General features: G+C 39.3%; 1 protein-coding gene across 5 annotated transcripts in view; it reads right to left on the reverse strand.

Annotated features, from left to right (window-relative positions):
• LOC106089600 (kinesin heavy chain) overlaps positions 1 to 20346 on the reverse strand; it is a 41537-nt gene extending 21191 nt beyond the window's left edge. The window contains exons 1-2 of one of the 5 annotated variants that reach the window (XM_013255497.2): positions 20143 to 20346; positions 19401 to 19706 (exon numbers count right to left, since the gene is read on the reverse strand). In XM_013255497.2, coding sequence (XP_013110951.1) covers positions 19401 to 19547 — 147 coding nt within the window. In that variant the 5' untranslated portion in view covers positions 19548 to 19706; positions 20143 to 20346. Of the gene's footprint in view, positions 1 to 19400; positions 19896 to 20138 lie in introns of all 5 variants that reach the window. The other 4 variants (XM_013255495.2, XM_013255493.2, XM_013255501.2 and 1 more) reach the window with 4 other exon arrangements.
• Between the last annotated feature and the right edge of the window lie 1123 nt (positions 20347 to 21469).

Raw genomic sequence — 21469 nt, forward strand, 5'->3', positions numbered from 1 at the left:
CAGATACTTAGAGTCTAAGGGCCTTCTTAGCGACAGACATTATGGGTTCCGCAAAAATCGCTCTACGGGAGACCTAATGGCATTTTTGAGGGAACGATGGAGTCGTTGTATCCACCAGTTTGGTGAGAGTAAGGTCGTGGCTTTGGATATCTCCAAGGCATTTGATAGGGTCTGGCACGGTGCACTTTTATCAAAGCTAGTCGATTTTGGGGTCGTTAATAACTTCGTTCGATTTATATCGAGCTTTTTCAGAGATCGCACTATACGAGTTGTTGTAGATGGGTTCTCGTCAGGTGGGTATACATTGACCGCAGGTGTGCCACAAGGCTCTGTCCCTTCCCCTTCCCTTTTTCTTATTTTCTTTGACGATCCAGTAGTCTGTGTCATTCATATTAATTCGACCATAGGTGCAGTCAGGGAGGCCACCGTAGCGCAGAGGTTAGCATGTCCGCCTATGACGCTGAACGCCTGGGTTCGAATCCTGGCGAGACTATCAGGAAAAATGTTAAGCGGTGGTTTTCCCCTCCTAATGCTGGCAACATTTGTGAGGTACTATGCCATGTAAAACTTCTCTCCAAAAAGGTGTCGCACTGCGGCACGCCGTTCGGACTCGGCTATAAAAAGGAGGCCCCTTATCATTGAGCTTAAACTTAAATCGGACTGCACTCATTGATATGTGAGAAGTTTGCCCCTGTTCCTTAGTGGAATGTTCATTGGCAAAATTTGCATAGGTCCAGTCCTCAAGAAATTTCTCATCTCACAAACCATTCACTGACCCACACAATCGTCGATATCTATCGACGGTATAGATATTGAACAGCCAGATGCTCTTGATGATACAATGTGATGTCCGTTGGTCAAAACACGCATTCGAAGTGTCGAAAGAAGCACTCAAGTGTTTGGGCTTTCTTAAGCGGTGCAAGAAATATTTCACCTCTTCTGATCTTCTCAATATCTATACTACCGACATCAGGCCGAGGATGGAATATAACTCTCATATATGGGCAGGAGCTCCAAAATCATCCTTTGATCTACTTGACCGGGTTCAACGGAGAACGATGGTGTTGATTGGGGACAGTAGGGTATCCAACTCTATTGCTTCTCTTAAACATCTTCGGAATGTAGGTAGCGTTGTATTGCTCTATCGTTATTTTCATGGCGTATGTTCCCAGGGTTATTCGTCTTCTTATCCCTGACGTTAGGATGTTCACCAGGAATACAAGAATTGCCAGGAACTCACACCCTTTTGTAATTGATTAGCCAGTCCAATCCAAACCAATCACTACCGAGAAAATTCATTTTTCGATCGAACCATTCGTATGTGGAATCGACTTCTGGCTAATGTCTTTCCCACCGACATTGACGTTCAGAAATTTAAGAAGAATATCAATAAACACTACTCCCTCTTTCCTCCCTCCAACTCTTAACTTTCCTAATTGGTAACGCAATGCACTGCATATCATATCATAGCCATGTCCGTCCGTCTGTCTGTTGAAATCACGCTACAGTGTTTTAAAATAGAGATACCCGGCACGGGATGACTATGAGCACCACACAGGTTGGAACCCTCAGATCTGATTTGTGTGCTGTTCATCGTCATTACGAAAAGCTCAGCTGGGAGCTACCGGGCGCGTCCACAGGTTGCGGATAGTGGAATGCTCCATATACGGAGTAGCTGGAGCTACAGTCGCGGACAATCAGCGGTATCGAGTGGAGAGTCTCAGTGAGAGGTCGGTTGGCGCCGGCTCTTGCATAAATACTGAGTGCCTATGATACTCGATATGACAAGGCGAGTTATTGGCGCCTTTAAATAACCAATGGCCTAAACGTTCCCGCGGCGATCGGTCCTTTGGACCGGAACTAGCTTGCTCACATACGGAGCTTGACGAGGATCGCCACCTCCACATACCAATGTGGTTACAACAACAACAACAACAAAATAGAGATATTGAGCTGGAACTTTGCACATATCCTTTTTTTTTGTTCATAAGCAGATTAAGTTCGAAGATGGGCCATATCGTACTATATCTTGATATAGCCCCCATAAAGACCGAGGGTATAACCAATCCTAGAATTTAAGAGCGCATGTACTCGTCTAGTTTGGAAGCAGATGATGCCGTCCTCTTTGTGAATCTGATGTACAAACTAATCATCGTTTGTGTTAGAAATGTGTACGTGAGTTGCCGTGTCACATGTGATTCTTGAGTGAGATCCAAATCCAATCCCGTGATCCTACGTGAACGTAATTGAATTAAAATTCTTCGTGTGTTAGTGCGCGAAATCGTGCTCACGACACTAACCACGAAACGCTTACGGGCGCTCACAACTCACAATAACATCACGACTAAAGCCTAGTACTGACTTCATTCACAGCGAAAATGCCTATTAAATTATTGGGAAATCCGATGGACTCTTTGTCGGAACTCAAACAAGAATCAAACAACAACACATAACACGTATACTGAGGCGGCAGCCCTTGCCGATGAGGAGTTCCATCGGGTCAATCCGGTGCGTACAACGGGCTGCCCTCGGCAAACCAGAGTAGTTCTGGCTCAATTACGTTCCGGAGGATGCAGTCGCCTCAACTCCTACAGAGCAAGGGTTGATGCCGACGTGCAAGATGTATGTCCCGATTGTAACCAGGGACCGCACGATATACGTCACCTATTTAACTGCCCAGCCAGACCCACTCGACTCAGACTCAGATCCCTGTGGACGCACCCCATCGTAGTCGCAGAGTTGCTGGGTCTTGACACGCAACAGAATCAAGCGGACGAAAGATAGAACACAACAAACTGCTACAACAAATTTATTCTGATGCAGCGACATGTCGCTACTATTTTGCTCATAGAACTCAGTACCACTTTTACTGAATGTTTTCGCATTATCTTGTTCATGTGAAAAGTCGAAGTCAGCACTAGGCTTAAAGCAGGTGCATAAAAATGAAAAGAGCAAGTAAGTGGTAATGCAGGGCTGAGTAACGACTCACGGGACAATCACGACTAACGAGAAAAAGTTTGAGTAAAATTTTTGAAAAATCACTCACGCGCCCTTCTTTATTTTAGATCCTACTGTGTTTTCAACAATAGATGGATTTTTGAAAGCACGTAATAGTAGTAGTTGCCACAGTGAGCACCTTATATTCTCCGGCTGTAAAGAACAACTGCTTTGAAGGGATTTACACCAACACCACACCAAACCCACTTTGCTGAGTGCTATCTAGGAAACCTTCCACAAAAATTTAAATTTTGTATAAACATTATTGTTAATCCAACTTAGAACCTAAAACTGTACCTATGATAATTTCCTTGAACCTCAAACACACAGTGCGAAGTGAAATTTATGTTTAAAATAGCGATTTGTACAACAACATCATCAGCATTTTACGAATCACAAATAAATCATAGACAAAAAGAGAATTCATATCCAACTTCCTCTTCCAATTAGAAAACTGAGCAAAAACCTGAATTAACTCAAGAGATTGAATGGGTGGGAGAAGAAGAACATGTCGTCATCAATGATTTTATGGCTAGATTTCATGACAAAGTGCATGCATATCAAATAATCCAAAAGAAAAAAAAAGCGTATGGAGAAATCGTATCGTAGTCCTATGCTAGTCAAAAGGGAATTGAAATTTGCATGAAAGAGTTAAGTGATGAAGAAGAAGAGAATTATGCCATATTTTAGGTCAGTGATTCTTCTGTGTTGTTAAGGACTTACTCCCTTTATCTCACAAGTGCAGAAGAGAAATTTGTAAACAACGTGATTTCGACGAATGAAAATTTTACAACTTTGAAAAAAAAGGACAAGTGGTTTAGATTCGACAAAAAAGTGGAAAAAGTAATTAGGTGAGGTAAAAACAAGTAAGAAGGCATTAAGTTCGGCCGGGCTGAACTTTGGATCTAAAAATAAACCGATCTGAACCATATACAACATGGATATCGAAAAGCCTAACATAAGTCAATGTGTCAAATTTCAGTTAAATCGGATTATAAATGCGCATTTTTTGGGCCAAGACTTTAAATCGAGATATCGGTCTATATGGCAGCTATATGCAAATTTTGATAGATCTAGATAGATAGGCCTAACGCAAATCACTGTTCCAAACTTCGACGAAATTGGACAATAAATGCGCCTTTTATAGGCCCAAAACCTAAAACCCAGAGATCGGTCTATATGGCATCTATATCCAAATCTGGACCGATCTGTGCCATAATGCAGAATTATGACAAGGGGCTTAACTTAACTCACCGTTCCAAATGTCGGCGTCATCGGACAATAAATGCGCCTTTTATGGGTCCAAAACCTTAAATCGAGTGATCGATCTATGTGGCAGCCAAATTAAAGAAATATATCGAAGGGCCTAAGACAACTCACTGTCCCGAATTTCAGCAAAATCGGATAATAAATGTGACTTTTATGGGCCTAAGACCCTAAATCGGAGGATCAGTCTATATGGCAGCTATATCCAAATCTGGAACGATCTGAGCCAAATTCACGGAGGATGTCGAAGGGCCTAACACAACCCACTGTCCCAGATTTCAGCAAAATCGGATAATAAATGTGGCTTTTATGGGCCTAAGACCCTAAATCGGAGGATCGGTCTATATGGCAGCTATATCCAAATCTGGACCGATCTGATCCAATTTCACGAAGGGTATCGAAAGGCCTAACACAACTCACTGTCCCAAATTTCAGCGATTTCGGACAATAAATATGGCTTTTATGGGCCTAAGACCCTAAATCGGAGGATCGGTCTATATGGCAGCTATATCCAAATCTGGACCGATCTGAGCCAAATTCACGGAGGATGTCGAAGGGCCTAACACAACTCACTGTCCCAAATTTAAGCAAAATCGTATAATAAATGTAGTTTTTATGGGCTTAAGAAACTAAAATCGGATAATAAATGTGGTTTTTATGGGCTTAAGACACTAAATCGGCCGATCGGTCTATATGGGGGCTATATCAAGATATAGTCCGATATAGCCCATCTTCGAACTTAACCTGCTTATGGACAAAAAAAGAATCTGTGCAAAGTTTCAGCTCAATATCTCTATTTTTGAAGCCTGTAGCGTGATTTCAACAGACAGACGGACGGACATGTCTAGATCGTCTTAGATTTTTACGCTGATCAAGAATATATATACTTTATAGGGTCGGAAATGGATATTTCGATGTGTTGCAAACGGAATGACAAAATGAATATACCCCCATCCTTCGGTGGTGGGTATAATAATGCTTTTAAGGGCTTCAGACCCTTTACCGAGAGATCGGTCTATATGGCAGCTATATCTAAATATAGTCCGATCTTAACCATATTTGGGTCAGATGTTGGTAGGCCTAAAACTACTCACTGTTTTAAATTTCAGCGAAATCGGATGAGACCCTTTATAGGGCATTAGACTCTTTATCGGAAAATCGCTCTATATAGCAGCTATATCCAAATATGGTCCGATTTGGCCCGTTCAAGAACTTAACCAGCGTGCACCAAAAAGACGTATCTGGGCCAAATTTCAGTTCAATATCTCAATTTTTGAAGCCTGTAGAATGATTACAACAGACCGATGGATAGACGTACAGACACACGGACATCGTTAAGTCGTCTTAGAATTTTACGACGATCCGAAATATGTATACTTTGTAGAGTCGGAAATTTATATTTCGATGTGTTTCAAACGGAATGACTAAATGAATATACCACCTATCCTACGGTGGTGGGTGTGATAAGTAAAATATAACTTAAAAATTATTAAAAACTCAACGTTGTTAAAAGTTTTATGGCCGAGTATTGTGCGGAACAGCACGTCGCTTAGCCTGGAACTGAGAAAACATGACCTTCGATTGGAGTCTTGACTGGTCATTGCAACATCGTGTCGTTGACGTGACGCTGGGCACAGGCAGATGCCAACTTTAAGCGGACTTCTACTTTATACTAAAGCGAATTCAATGGCTATTAGGTGTCTAACCGAAGCGTCTAGGTTACGATTGCCGTTTTTCCGTAACTAATCCAAAGGTAAAAAAAGAAAAACCATATCAATCACATTTTTGTTATACCCGATATTGCTGTTAGTTAACTAAAGGGTTCACTTTGGCTGACCATTCTTTGTTTTAAGCTTTCATTAAAAAATACAAATAGAAAGACATGCATGGTAATTAAAAATCCTGTTGTCTAGTGTTACTTAATTGCGAAGTCCAAATTGTAGTGATACACTGTCCCTCAATTAAATAAATATTTTTTTTTGTTAATTGCGGCATTAGCATCTCTCCCTCTCTATCGCATTCTCTTTTACTGTATTTATCTCTCCATACAATGAATCATTTTTAATACCAAACACATGAATTAGGTCATATTTCTTTCGGCGAAGATACAAATGAAAAAAAAAATTGTATCCTAAAAAATTCAAATATAGATGTATGAATACAAAAATACACAAATTGTAATGAAGATAGTCATTTTTTAATTATTCCAATTGTGGTGTGTAATGCTTTTGTGAAACAACATTTTGTTGGCTTGTTACATTCAGTTCAAGAAGCAAAACACTTAGTAAGCATTTGCTGGAAAAGCATAAAGCGACCCCGCCTGCTTGTTTAGAAAATTATTGTACTCGTATTAGCTCACATAGCTCCCTCTACATATGGAAAGCATTTTTAAAATGAAAAATTTTACCAAGTGCATTGTTTGACGGAAATAAAATATGTATGTTTATTACACCATTTGTACTGAGTGTTTTATAGTTTCCAAATTTTATGTTTTAAGTGGTGTATTAAATTTATTGCGGGAACGTGATTAATATGTAAAAATACGGTCATAAAATACGCAATTCCAACTTTGAATTCTAAAAATTAAAACAATTTGCATTCCCTTAGAAAAATTAACACGTTGTTGTTGTTGTAGCCACATTTTCATGTGAAGGTGGCGATCCTCGTCAAGCTCCTGTAGGTGAGTAAGCTCGTTCCGGGCCAAAAGACCGATCGCCGTGGGAACAGTGCGGCCATTGGTTATTTAAAGGCGACCATAACTCGCCTTGACATATCGAACATCTTATGCACTCAGTACTTGTGCAAGAGCCGGTGCCGTCCGGCCTCTCAATGAGACTCTCAGCCCGATACCGCTGATTGTCCGCGACTGCCGTTCCCACTACTCCGTATGGAGCATTCTACTATCCGCAACGTGTGGATGCGCCCGGTAGCTCGCAGCTAAGCTTCTCGTGAGAGCAATGAACACCACACTGACTGGACCTCATTGTTCCAGCCTCTGTGGTGCTCACAGCTATCCCGTAAAAACACCGCGGTGCGGTACCATACTTTGGATACTCACCACCATGGACAAATTTATTATCCTATTCAATTATAACTCTACTATACCCATATTGGGTCGATCTGGACATATTTGGTTTAGACACCGAGAAGCCTTAATGGGACTAAAGTGTAATTTTTAAGCTGTTATATTCTTGGCAATAATTTTTTTTTAAACAGCTCACGCACGTTTCGTGTTTTATTTCACTGTCAAACTTCTTTAATTTGGTCTATAATTTAACCATGAATCGTCTTATAAACGAACACCGCTTGCAAATTATTGAATTTTATTATCGAAATGCGTGCTCTGTCAAGAAAGTTCATGGCGCGCTTCTTCCATTTTATGGACGAAGCTAATTTTTGTCTCAATGGGTACGTAAATAAGCAGAATTGTCGGAGTGAAGATCAGTCAGAAGCATTCCAAGAGCTACCAATGCATCGAGAAAAAAATCACAATTTGGTGCGGTTTATTGGCTGGTGGCATCATTGGAACGTACTTCTTCAAAGATGATGCGAATCGTATCGTAACTGTGAATGGTGATGGCTAGCGTGAAATTATATCCAACTTTTTTTTGCCCATAATGCAAGAGCTTGACTTGCTTGAGAAGACGGTGCCACATGCCACATAGCACGCGTAACAATGGTCTTATTGAGAGGTGGGTTAGGTGAACATTTTATTTCACGTTCGGGATCGGTCAATTGGCCGCCTACCTAGATCGTGCGATTTAACGCCTTTACACTATTTCTGTGGGTCTATGTTAAAGTTAATGTCTATACAGACAAACCCGCTTCAATTGACGCATTGGTAGAAAACATTGAAGCATTTATTCGTGAGATAGCGGCCGAAATGTTGGAAATAGTATGCCAAAACTGGAATAAGCGCAGTCACGGTCAACATTTGCATGAAATAATCTTCAAACATTTATTTATTTGGACCGTACTATCAATTCAAATAAAAATTTCATGCAATTTTCTGAATTGTATGTGTTTTTTTGAAAAACTTTCGTATAAATCTTAAAAAGTCACGCTTTATATCCAAATCTGAACTGATTTTTACCAAAAATAACGATAGACAGACAATCAATTCAGAAAGGATAGAATTTTAACCATAAATGCCTTATAAATTTGTACTTTGTTTACGAATTTCATACTAGAGGTTAGCATATCCGCCGATGACGCTGAACGCAGGGTTCGAATCCTGGCGAGACCATCAAAAAAAAATGTCAACGGTGGTTTTCCTCTCCTAATGCTGGCAACATTTGTGAGGTATTATGCCAAAGAGGTGTCGCAATGCGGCACCCCGTTCGCATTGAGCTTAAAAATCGGGCTGCACTCATTGTGTGCGAAGTTTTCCCCTATTCCTTAGTAGAATGTTCATGGCCAAAAATTTACTATTTATTTTTACCAAAACTTCAAACAGAACCTTTGGAAAGAACTACATCCATCTTTGGAGAGCATACGTTTCTAAAAAAATTTTTTTTTTGGGCCACTCTAATGAATCTCTTTCAATTCGATGATTGTTTAAGCATTTTGGACACAATACGAAGTATGTTCAAGACAAGTCTAGAAATTGAATACTAAAATTCCTTAAAAAAATATTAAGAAAATGTTTTAAACCAATTTCAAGTACATTTTTCAATAAAGTGAACTTTATGAAACTTTTTTTCCCCCACAAATATTATACATACTATATGATAGTGCACGCAATGTGCTACCATATTTCAAAGTCAAGCACAAAATTTTTCTCATCTCGCCATCAAAAAAATATTTTCTACCAAAAGCAAGCAACAACAACAACAACTTAAGTAGCACCGGTGAAATGAATTATGAATGCCTGAAAACAGAAAGATGATGGTGGATGGATGGATGGATAATATGAAAAAAAAACAAAAACAAAGAGAAAAATAAAAATAAAAAAAGTGAAACAAAACACAGAAATATACACTACAACAATTTTTCCACTATTTCAAGGGGCTTTGGCTAAATAATTAATGTGGAAAATACGGTGAAAAGAATAGACAAATGACAATAAAAGAAACAAAAACAAATGAATGAGCATTTTGGACTTTTTAAGCGATGATGTTATGAATTCATCCAATCACTGCCTCTCAACGAATGCCACGTTGTTGTGCTGTAGACAAAATCCCTTTGTGGCACAGAGGCTTATGAACATAACTCATAACTCTGTTGTTTACTTTAAAATATGTTTAATATGTATCTTTAAATTAATTCTGATATTAAACCACAAGGTAAAGAAAGGAAATTGTGGTAGATAGATAAATTAAAGTTCAATGAGGTTAAGTTCGTGTAAACATAACATAAAACAATGATTCCAGTTGTTGTTTTTGGCGGAGAGGAAACAGGAATGATCCTTGATCGATGCCGGTACGTAAATACATTTGCAGTTGAGATCGCCAAGGGCTCTAGTGAAAATCACGAACCTACACTGGAAAGCCAAACTACGAACAACTATCACAAAACCCTTATTTGCAAGAATTTTGATTCGCTAGTCTTATCTGAAACAAAGTGGCATTTGATAATTTTAATTTATTTAATTTTGATGAAGTTTTTCCCCTAATTCGAAGAAATAATTTTTTCTCTCTATTCGTAGGCATTTTATTGTAGTTATATGGGTTAGGCCTTAGTGGCAGTCTGCAGTCCGTATCACCCAGACATTTTTACACCCACCACCGTAGGATAGTCATTACGTTTGCAACACATCGAAATATCCATTTCCGACCCTACAAAGGATATATGTACGTATATTCTTATATGCATATATATAAATGTCATTTATTTAAAATTGCAATGTTTTAAATGGTCAGTGTGAACAGGGCATCAACAAAGCACTATGTGCAAAATTTCAGTCAAATCGGAGGAGAATTGCGCCCTCTAGAGACTCAAGAAGTCAAGAGCCAAGATCGGTTTATATGGCAGCTATACCAGGTTATGGACCGATTTGGACCACACTTTGTACAGTCGTTGGAAGTGATATCAAAACATTATGTGCAAAATTTCTGTCAAATCGGACGAGAATTGCGCCCTCTGTCAAATCGGACGAGATTCAATAAAAAAATAACATTTCTATTAACAAATTTGCCCGTTGGCAACACAACTGAAATTGGGTTGCTATCTATAATCGACCCCTAAGTCGATACGAAAATAGAAACATACAAAAAGATATTGATATTTTACCTTAAAACATAAGGGGACCCATCACAATATGTAAGCAAAAATACTGCCTCCGCTATTTCATTCATTAAATCTGGCAACACAATCAGTTATTTACTTTGACTCCTTTAATTGTTTACTTAAATGTTTATATAAGTGCGTTACCAAACTTGTAGTTAACCGTTGCCAACATACTTCATTGCACACGTTATTGTCATGACATAATTAATAGATAGTGTACCGTAAACAGCTGAGTACAATTTTTTCTCGCAAAGTTAAGAACCATAACACACACAAACAACGAAACTATTGGGTTGCCCAAAAAATAATTGCGGATTTTTCATATAGTCGGCGTTGACAAATTTTTTCACAGCTTGTGACTCTGTAATTGCATTCTTTCTTCTGTCAGTTATCAGCTGTTACTTTTAGCTTGCTTTAGAAAAAAAGTGTAATAAAAGTATATTTGATTAAAGTTCATTTAAGTTTTCATAAAAGTGCATTTACTTTCTTTTAAAAAATCCGCAATTACTTTTTGGCCAACCCAATAGTAACATACACAAAATCAGAGTTACTCTAATCACTGATTTTGACAGATAGTGCATTCAATATTTTGTTGTTGGGCAACCTATAAATGAATATATCTTGGTTATTGTCCCTAGCCGCAGATTAAGTTACTGATCGTTGTACAATTATTAGGTTGGTTCTTTAGCAAAACAACAAAAATCTATCCCCAATGAAACTACCTTGAGTCACAAATGCCGTAAATAGAAATAAACTTTGTTTTACAATTTATCTTCTTCAAATGTGTTTTATATTTGTATTTTCATCATTATAGCACTTCTTTGTTGCTTATGTGTGGAATATCGGAACAAATAGAACAACTTTTTAACATTTTTAGACAAAAATCTCCAATATGTTATCAAGCCTATGACATTTAGATTTACTGCAACATCAAAACATGAATAAAAAAATTGTACTCAGCTGTTCGCATGACCTCACCTTATAAGTGCATCCTGCTACTGACTAACATTCATCCAAAGAACACCAAGTAGGGTCACACACCCGCACCCCATCATGGACCTCTTTTAGCATATTCTTTCTCTTTCACATGCCTGTCACCTCTCACCTCTATTACTGCCACTTATAGCGTCGCTTTCACACAAATAACGGATCCTTAAGAAAAATCAACAACAATAATTAGTTGTGTTTCTGCTTTTTCTTCTTTGAAATTAAAATAAATACTCATTTTCGTGGCTTTTCTTTTCGGAAAATCAATTTTCATATATATTCTTCACATCCCTGGAAAAATATCTTTCGATTCATGACAATTTCATTCAAATTAATTCAGCGGTTTGGCCGTAATATATACCACAAACTCGCTTTTATAAAACCCAGCTATTACACATGACCTGCAGTAAGAAACTTTTTTGTATTGTTGTGTAGCCTCGCAAAACATATTGAAACAACAAAAATGAAAATGCCTCGCACGCCAAAGCCGAGCCATAAGAACTTGGTTGACCTGCATGCCAAGCATGGCCACGCACATCACACTCTCACAACACCCTCACCTAAAAAGTGATACTCTTTCTCTCGCACCATTTGTTTCACTTATTCTCATCACTAATACTCCCACCTATGGCTTTACATTCACACCCAACAACAATTTTCTTTGTAATTCTTCTTCTTCTTTTATTGAAAATTAATTCGTCATTTTCAAGGCTTTTCTTTATGGAGAATTTTCATATAAATTCGTCGCTTCTCGTTCTATCCATCCACTCATTTGACCGTAATATGTACCACAAAATCGCTTATATAAACCACACACATATATTTCTGCTAACAAAGGTCGCTGTATTCCATTTGTCACAAATGGCCAGTTTGCAACAAAGGTTTGTAGACAAAAGAGAGAACAAGCCCGCACAGAGACTATATAATAGAAATTAACTGAACAGCGGTTCTTCATCACGAGAGGACATAGGATAGTGCAGGAATATTCAAATCTAGATACGTCACTAGTTCCGGTCCAAAGGACCGATCGCCACGAGAACATGATGGCCATGGGTTATTTAAAGTCGCCAATAAACCGTCTTGTCATACCGGGCATAATAGGCACTCAGTATTTGAGCAAGAGCCTGTGCCGCGCGGCCTCTCACTGAGACTCTCCGCTCGATACCGCTAATTGTCCGCGACTGCCGTTGCAGCTACTCCGTACGGAACATTCCAATAACCGCAACCTATGGACCGGCAGCTCGCAGCAAAGCTTGTCGTGAAAGCAATGGACACCACACAGATCGGACCTGAATGTTCCAGCCTGTGGGGTGCTCATAGCTATTCTGTGCCGGGATTGGCCTTCGTGGAACACAATTTCTGGTCTACCCATATCAAATCTGGATATGGGTAGACCAGAATCTACCCACGGCAACGGAGACTTCTGTCTCAACCTAGAGGAGTCTCAGACATTTGAGAAATTGTCTTCTTTGTGGCAGCTTAATTCATTTGCGAGATTAACCAGCCGAGGAAATGGCCTGCAGACTGCGCTAATACCGCAAGAATCAAGTGGGGTAAGCACTACAGGTGCATAATTATTTTCGGAAAAACTCCATCGTGGCAGATGGTGGCCGTTATGGAAAGTGCGGGAATCCTTTTGGAAGACTTTTGCCCATCTGAAAAGGACTAATGTAAAGGGAATGTCGATGGCTGCCTATTCGCGAAGTGAAAAAGGCATTAATCCCGATTAAAGGAGTCGAGTCCGGGCTGCTGAAGAGACTGGCAGAGAAGAAGATTGGGCTCCACACAGAAAGGTAGAAAACAATCTACAACACACTGATGAGAGAGCGGAGGCCAACGGACAGGAAGTGGAGGCTTAGGGTCTGTTTACGATTTTGCCATATCCGACTCCCGAAGTAAAAAGGATTTTCGAGCGAGGCAACTGGAGCGTTGTAGATTAATCCGCATCAATCATTGGCCGTCTGGAACGATTTTTTTTATCTCAGTGGATTTATCCCTAATTCAGGAACCCTACATTGTTAAAAATAATATCTTGCATTATTTTTTTTATTTTTAAAACGCTTTTCCGAAAAGCTTTTATCATTCATATTTAATAATAAGCGTTTAAACAAATGTTATTTTCTACTGAATCGTAAGTACCATAAACAAATGCACTGTACAAAAGATGTTAAGAAACTCTGGTCTCCACTATACATACGAACGCGGCATTCCATAAAGAAAAAATGGCAATGAGTCATATTTCTTTTTACAACTACACTTGGAAATAATACCACCAAACATGCCGGCATTGTCATATTGGGGTTCATGAATATTCCCACAAATAAATGCGAGCAGCGCAAGAGCGGCAAAGTGTGCAAGGTTGAACAAATTTGGTTTTAATATACACAATACGTTAAAGTTCAAGTAAAGCAATGCCTCAAACAAGCTCTAGTTTTTGTGTGGGAGGGTGTTTATTGTTGTTGATTTTTCCACTAATGCCTGCAAGACAGCCCTTGTGTCAATCATGTCCAATGTATGAAGCAAGCGAGAGAATGCGTGCGCCACAAGGAAGATTGCTGCCACCTCTGCTTGGTAGAGTGTTTTATGTCATACATAAATATATACACAAGTGTATGCATGAAAACATGAATGGCTGTTTGGAACGATAAATGATGTCTCGTTGCGTCAAAGATTGAAATATTCAATTTAAACGAATCTGTATATTTTCACTCTAAATTGTGCTTTCATTTGTGAAACTTTCTAAGGGAACTTCTAGTATTGCTTTTCTTTTTCATAAAAATGGAAAGGTTGTACAAATTGCAGAACAATTGGAATTTTATAAAATTTCCTATAGGTATGGCTTGTCAATTGTGCTTTACGACCATAGCTATTGGAAATGCAAATGCCTACATTGACAATAGCTTGTAAGATTATTCCTAAATAAGAATAATGACATTGTTGCTGCTAGTTTCGATGTTAGCCTATATATTGATAATGGATATTTGAGCACTTCGAATATATTATCTAATCACAGTAGTATCTATCGAACACAAATAGTTCAAATTAGAGATGTCATAGTGTGAAATGAGTCAATGAAATTTGTTATTCAAACGAACGTCGTGCCGCAGTGAGACACCTCTTTGGATAGAAGTTTTACATGGCATAGTACCTCACAAATGTTGCCAGCATTAGGAGGGGATAACCACCGCTGACATTTGTTTTATGTTGTTCTCGCCAGGATTCGAACCCTGGCATTCACCGTCATAGGCGGACATGCTAACCTCTGCGCTACGGTGGCCTCCTTCAGAAATAGCTCTTATATAAATCAATCTCTCGATTATACTTCTTGAGCATTACAAGGCGCAAATATTATACGAATTGGATGAAATTTTGCTCAATGACTCGTCCTATGATCATCAATTCATGGCAAGTATAGTTCAAATCGCTTCATAGCCTGATATAGCTCCCGTATAAACCGATTTGCCAATTATACATTTTAAGTTCCTAGAGGACTCAATTCTCACCCGATTTACCTGAAATTTTGCACGAAGATTTCTGCAACTAATATCTAAGCCAAGTATGCAACAGTGTCAACGTCGGTTGCAACAGTGGTGAGACAGGGAAACGGTGGGGCATACCTGCCATCACTTTGTCTGCCTTTCGACTCTCCGACACCGCCACCCACGTGGGAGCTGCAACGGCTGGTGAGGAAAGCAAAAAAGACAGGAAACGAGGTACTAATAGGGTGCGATGCGAACTCTCACCACATTTCGTGGGGTAGTACCAACACTAATAAGCGGGCCAAGCCCTGGCCGAGTTCTTAAATACAAACGACCTACTAACACTTTACATTGGTAACAACGTTGCATTTGTTAATAGGATTAGGAAGGAGGTATTAGATGTGACGATATGTTCAGAAAATCTGATCGATGAAGTTCAGGATTGGAGGGTATCCATGGAACAATCCTTCTCTGACCATCGCTACATTAGGTTTAGATAAGATTCCGGAATAAGTTGAAAACCAACTGGACAAAATTCGGAAGGCTACTCAGAAGAAGACTTGGCCAAAATAATTTAGATTGTCCAAGCATAGAAGACATTGACGAAAATGTCAACAGGATTACGACTGCACTGGTGGGGTCCTTCGAAGATAGTTGTCCTCTTCGGTAAATGAAATCAGCCCAAGAAAAACCCAGGATTACCGGGGAGATTCGCAATATTGGGAAAGAGGTCCGCAGACTTTATAACAGAGCACGTCGTAAAGAGGCGGAAGTTTATGGGGATGTGTATTACATACGGCTCAAGGAATACAATAAGATTATCAGAGCGGCAAAATGTGATAGCGTTAATTACGCCGCCAACATAAAAAAGTTTCTCTCAAAAATTAATGTCCAAACTGAAACTTTAGTAGACGACAAGCGAGTGAGAGCAGAGACAACGGAGAACATGTTGAGGCTTTTGATGAAAACCCATTTTCCACAGGATACGAAATGACTCATCAACTAAGGGATCAACTAACGTTGATCGAAGGTTTATAATAACGGAATGTATGGTGAAGGAATCCTTGAGGAGCTTCAAACCATTTAAGTCGCCCGGACCTGATGGAATATTTCCGGCGTTACTACAGGAAGAGGCAGACTATCTGGAGCCTCGTCTGGCCAAAATTTTAACAGCGTGCTTAGGACTTTCATATATTTCGAAAGCCGGACAGGAGGCAAAGGTGGTGTTTATACCCAAGCCCGGCAAGGCAAGTTATGTGACTATAAAGGCCTACAGGCCCATAAGCCTTACGTCCTTTCTACTAAAAACCATAGAACGTATTGTGGACACCATGATAAATAGTATGACATCCAGCGAACTGCTCAAATACAAACAGCATGCCTATGTCAAGGGAAGGTCGGTGGAGACTGCCCTGCATGAGGTTGTGCATAAAATAGAAGAATCCTTCGATGCCAAAACATACACACTGGCGGCATGCATTGACATCGAGGGGGCTTTTAACAATGTGCGGACCGACACACTGATCCAATCCTTAGACCAGTACCGGGTGGACCCGGTCCTTACAGACTGGATAAACCATATGTCAAAGAACAGGTGGATAAATTGTGTGTCCCATGGCATAAATATAAGAGAGAAAGTGGCACAGGGCACGCCACCATAAATGACCTATTACGGATGCTGACTGAGGAGGGATTTGATTCCGTCTGCGATGTTATAATACTTCTTAGGGGTAAGGATCCGAACGAGCTATGCTGAAGGGCCGAAAGGGTCTTGCATATGGCATATGACTGGGCTTGACCCAGAGGTCTCAATGCTAACCCAGAGAAGACTGAAATATGCCTGTTCACAAGGAAGGGGAAGGTGGGCCAATTTAACGCACAACGTTTCCTCAATAAGACGATTTCGATATCTAACAAGTTCAAATACTTAGGTGTGATATTGGACAGGAAACTGAATTGGAAGTGTCACATTCAGGAGCGTACTGAGAAGGCTCACAGATGTTGGGCACTATGTAGACGGGCCGTAGGCTAGAAATGGGGCCTGAATACTAGGATAGTCCACTTGCTCTACAGGAGCGTGATTAGCCCAATACTTACTTACGCCTCAGTAGTTTTGTGGACTGCTTTGAAGAAAATGTGCAACATAAGGACTATACAACAGGTTCAGAGAACATGTTGTCTTAGCATAAGCGCAGCGATAAGGCCCACGACCACTGGGGCACTGGAGACTATTCTATATATCCGACCCATTGACATACAGATTAAGTGTGAGGGAGCCACTGCGGCTATGAGACTTAAAGCGATGGGAGAAGGGATTGAGGATGGGAGCAGCTCATACCATCGCGGTATAATCGAGGCCACTATAGGAAACGTAGAAGGAAGGGAAGAGATTTCCGATCGGATACCTGAGATGAACCTTGAAGTCGAGTTCGAGGCTGCCAACGGCGGTCTTGGATTGACGGAACCCTAGTATTGCCATCCGGAAGATCATGTTACAGGGATGGATCAAAGCTAGAGGACAGAGTGGGCCTGGTTGTTAACATTGAGAACCCAGGGACTGAGATGTGTTTTAGAATGCCTGACCATAATACGGCCATGCAGGCGGAGATCCGGGCGATCACGGAATGCGTGAAGTGGTGTGGTGCTAACGCGAGGACGTCGAGTGCGAACATCTTTACCTACAGTAAAATTGCCACAAGGGCAATAACAACCAGGACGGTAAGGTCACGAACAGTTTTGCAGTGTAAGAAGGAGATTAACGCCTTCTCTGAGGATGGGAAAATCCGCATCGTTTGGGTGCCGGGCCATAACGGAGTAAAGGGAAATGAAAGGACAGACGATTTGGCGGTGAAGGCTACAGGACTGCCGTCAACAAACTTGGTTAACCCGAAGTTTTTCGGGCGATGAATGCGCAGGTCGGTGGGACGGCGAAAATCCTATGGGGGTATCCAGATCGTGAGAAGACGAGGGTATTACTGAAAGGAAGCAAGGAGGTCAGTATAGCTATTAGTATCATAACGGGACATATAGAACTACGAGCTCACTTATGTAAAATCGGTGCGGCAAGTGATACCATGTGTAGGGCATGCGGGGAAGATGATGAAACGTTGGAGCATTTCCTTTTTCATTGCACGACTTTCGCATCTAACAGATACTGGCACTTAGGTGGAGATACAATACAAGACATGAACCATTTTAGGGGAGTGGTATTGAAAACAATTGAGGATTTTGTAAGTAGCACAGAATTCCTAACTTAAAATTTTCTTTTTAGACGTTACATTATAGTTTTTAGAGCGCACAACATTCCGATTACTGGCTTAGGTGTATGACCATAGTGGCATGGGGCGGATTAATATCTGCACTCTTTTCAACATAACCTAACCTAACCTTTAGGGTTGGATATCAATATGTTAAGTTGTAAAAAAACAAATTCCTGAAAAATGTATATAAAACGTACTACTTATAGCCCACCGCTATAAGTAGGCGTGGCATAGATCTTATAGGCTCAAAATTTTTTCAGCGTAATTTTGATTCCGTCACAGCCGATGTTTCAACATTTTAGATTCCTAGCTGCATACTGGTATTTTTTGCTTCTAAAACTGCTTATTGGGCCATAGTGCAGCGTAACAACTATCATCGATATCAGAGGTGTTACACCCAAAGAAAGTTAGGACAATAAACTATTAATGGGAATATATTTTTTCCCAAACCTATGTTTTACCTATACAAAACAAAATGTCCCTTTATAACCAAAATATTCCATCGCTCACCCATTAAATTTCCTAAGATCATTAACGAAAATAGACTTGGTGGTGAAACAGCTCTACAACACCTGACTATCACCTTTTGGCCCCCCTCCATTGCTGATGCACTACGTTATTATCTGTTACGTATAAAAGAAAATTTCTTTTACTCTTTATATTCTAATTGGTTTTGGATGAATAACTTCAGTAACATGCCAAAGTACAAGAGTAGAGATAGACAACGATGAGGGTTGGCTGGCTGGCTGGCTGTCTGTTGAAGCCCACAACTTGACGAATGCAATTCCATACAAGTACAACACAAAATGGCAACACTTTGTTATTGACATTAATTTTAATACACATCAATCGCTGTTGTTGTTGTTGTTGGTGCTTGTAATGTTATTTTCTTATATTACAGCTCTTATTTGGATTCGTTAGCTGACTCCTCGCACATACATCCACACACTTGGATTGAGAGAGAACAATGCCAAACTATAACGAAAACAAATATCGAAAGAAACACCACGAAAATGGGGGGTTATGGACAAAATGACGTCATCTGACAATTAAACCTAACCCCAAAATATAAAGTGGCTGCCTTCGCTGAAGTTAAACAAATACCCCCCACAAATTAAATTTCGCCATCAAAATAATACTCACATAAGGTGGCTTTTTCTTCTTAGCTCTAACATTAACTTACCCCTATGGACAGACAGTTCTCCTCAGCACTGTTGGGAAATTTAACAATAAATTTTGAGCCGGCTCTTTCCTCGCTGTCGTTCAATGGACGAAAACGACAAACGACTTTAATACTGTCCTCCGCTGGTATTTCACGTTCTGCAGACATTTTGTTCGAATTTTCTTGATGCTGGTGATGTTAGTTACTTCAGATTTCAAGCTCAAATTCACTTTAATGTGAATTTAATCTCTTTTTTAAAGGTATGCACCTTGTTATTTCCAATTTCTTATTTGTTTTCTTTTGTTATATATAATCACACTTTCGAAACTACAGTAGTGCAAAGAAGAAATATTAAATGGGAACTTTTTACTTTGAGTTTCTTTTTTTGAGTTTTTCCTTTTACTTGTGCGCCTGTGTGTGTTCCGCCGCACCACACCAATGAACAAACACACCTCAACCAATTCGCGTTTGGTGTCGTTTCGTTACTCTGACTCCTCTATGGTTTATAGAATTTTCCTTTAATTGGGGCGGGGAAATATTGGAAATTAGTTTAAATGATTCTTTTATTTTGGAAAAAAAATCACTTTCATTGACAATTTTTAGAAAACACGTTGGTTTTTTCACTTCATCTATATGTGTATAAATCGGTTGGCATGCAAAAATCAATTGTAAAATCGTTTTGGGTATGGTCTGCTGCTGTTGCAAATATAAAAATTGCTCATCATTTGCAAACACACACACATACACAAATACACTCACGCACGCATACAGCTTTGATTAAGCGAAAACTCCACAGAAAACCACAATGCCTATTATTTTCTATAGCAAAGACTAAATAATTTTTGGAGATCTATTAGAAATGAGCTGAACACTGGAAGGAAACTTTAAAACTTTACAATTTTACAATTTATTTTCTTCACGACTCGTCTCAATGACAACCGACGATTGAGAGCAGACAAGAATGAATACAAGACAGAAAGATAAGTGTGGTTGCCAGAGTATAAGGTTTGCTAAATCGATGACGTTCATGAGCACAATCACCAACGGCGAAACTTCAAATAAACTGCTCACATTTGAAGATTATTTATACAATTGCTGTGTTTTATTTACCAGTTATTCAGATTTTTGAGCGGAATTCTCTCAAATTCCGTATAAAAAAATATCGGCGGAACGTTGGCTAAAAATAGGCGGAAAAGTAGTAATCTGCTTATAGTGAGGAAAATGGCAAAAAAAAGTAAAAGTGGCAACACTTGCAACCATTGCTGGCATCATTTTTGTATGTTTTATAAGTTTCAATGGTTTGTTTTCCTTTATTTATTGTCTAGGAAATAAGTTAAATAAAAAAAAAAAACAATAAACACAGTTAAAAAAGACGTATTTTGGTGTTGAAACAAAATTATTTGATTGCTGTCAAATTCCGCTCGTGGAACAATTAACAATTTCCGCGACTATAGCTGAGTATTCTGTTCAGATTTTTGAGCGGAATGCTGTCAAATTCCATATAAAAAAAAATGTCGACGAAATGTTGGCTGAAAATCGGCGGAAAAATAGTACACTGTTTATAGTGAGTAAAATGGAAAAAAAACTATTATAGTGGCAACACATGAAACAATTGCCGGCATCATTTTAGTTTGTTTCATTGGTTAATATTTTAATGGTTCGAGAAAACAATAAGTGCAGATAAAGAAATACGTTTTGGTATGGAAACAAAAACATTTGATAGCTGTCAAATTCCGCTTGCGAAACAATTATAAATTTCAGCGGCTATTCCGAAAGCAGAATAGAAAAACAACCCTTATGAATATATAAAACGCTCTTCCCGCTAAATGCTTTATACTTTAACGTTGTGCACTGACACCACATCTGAAATAACTAAATACCAACAAAATAAGTCTTTTTAATTTTAAACAAATGTTTCTCGAAATTCATAAATGGGATTATACTAAAATCCTGAGCAATTTCACCACTTCAGAACGTTTAATCAGCGAATAAACATGTTGCGTTCTTCCTCATTTTGTTTTGTCATTCAAATTGAATGATGACACCATATATATTAATAAACGGCGACAGCAGGATGTATCATGCGGCGA

Source organism: Stomoxys calcitrans, chromosome 5 (genome assembly GCF_963082655.1).
Source record: "Stomoxys calcitrans chromosome 5, idStoCalc2.1, whole genome shotgun sequence".
NCBI classification, from domain to species: domain Eukaryota; kingdom Metazoa; phylum Arthropoda; class Insecta; order Diptera; family Muscidae; genus Stomoxys; species Stomoxys calcitrans.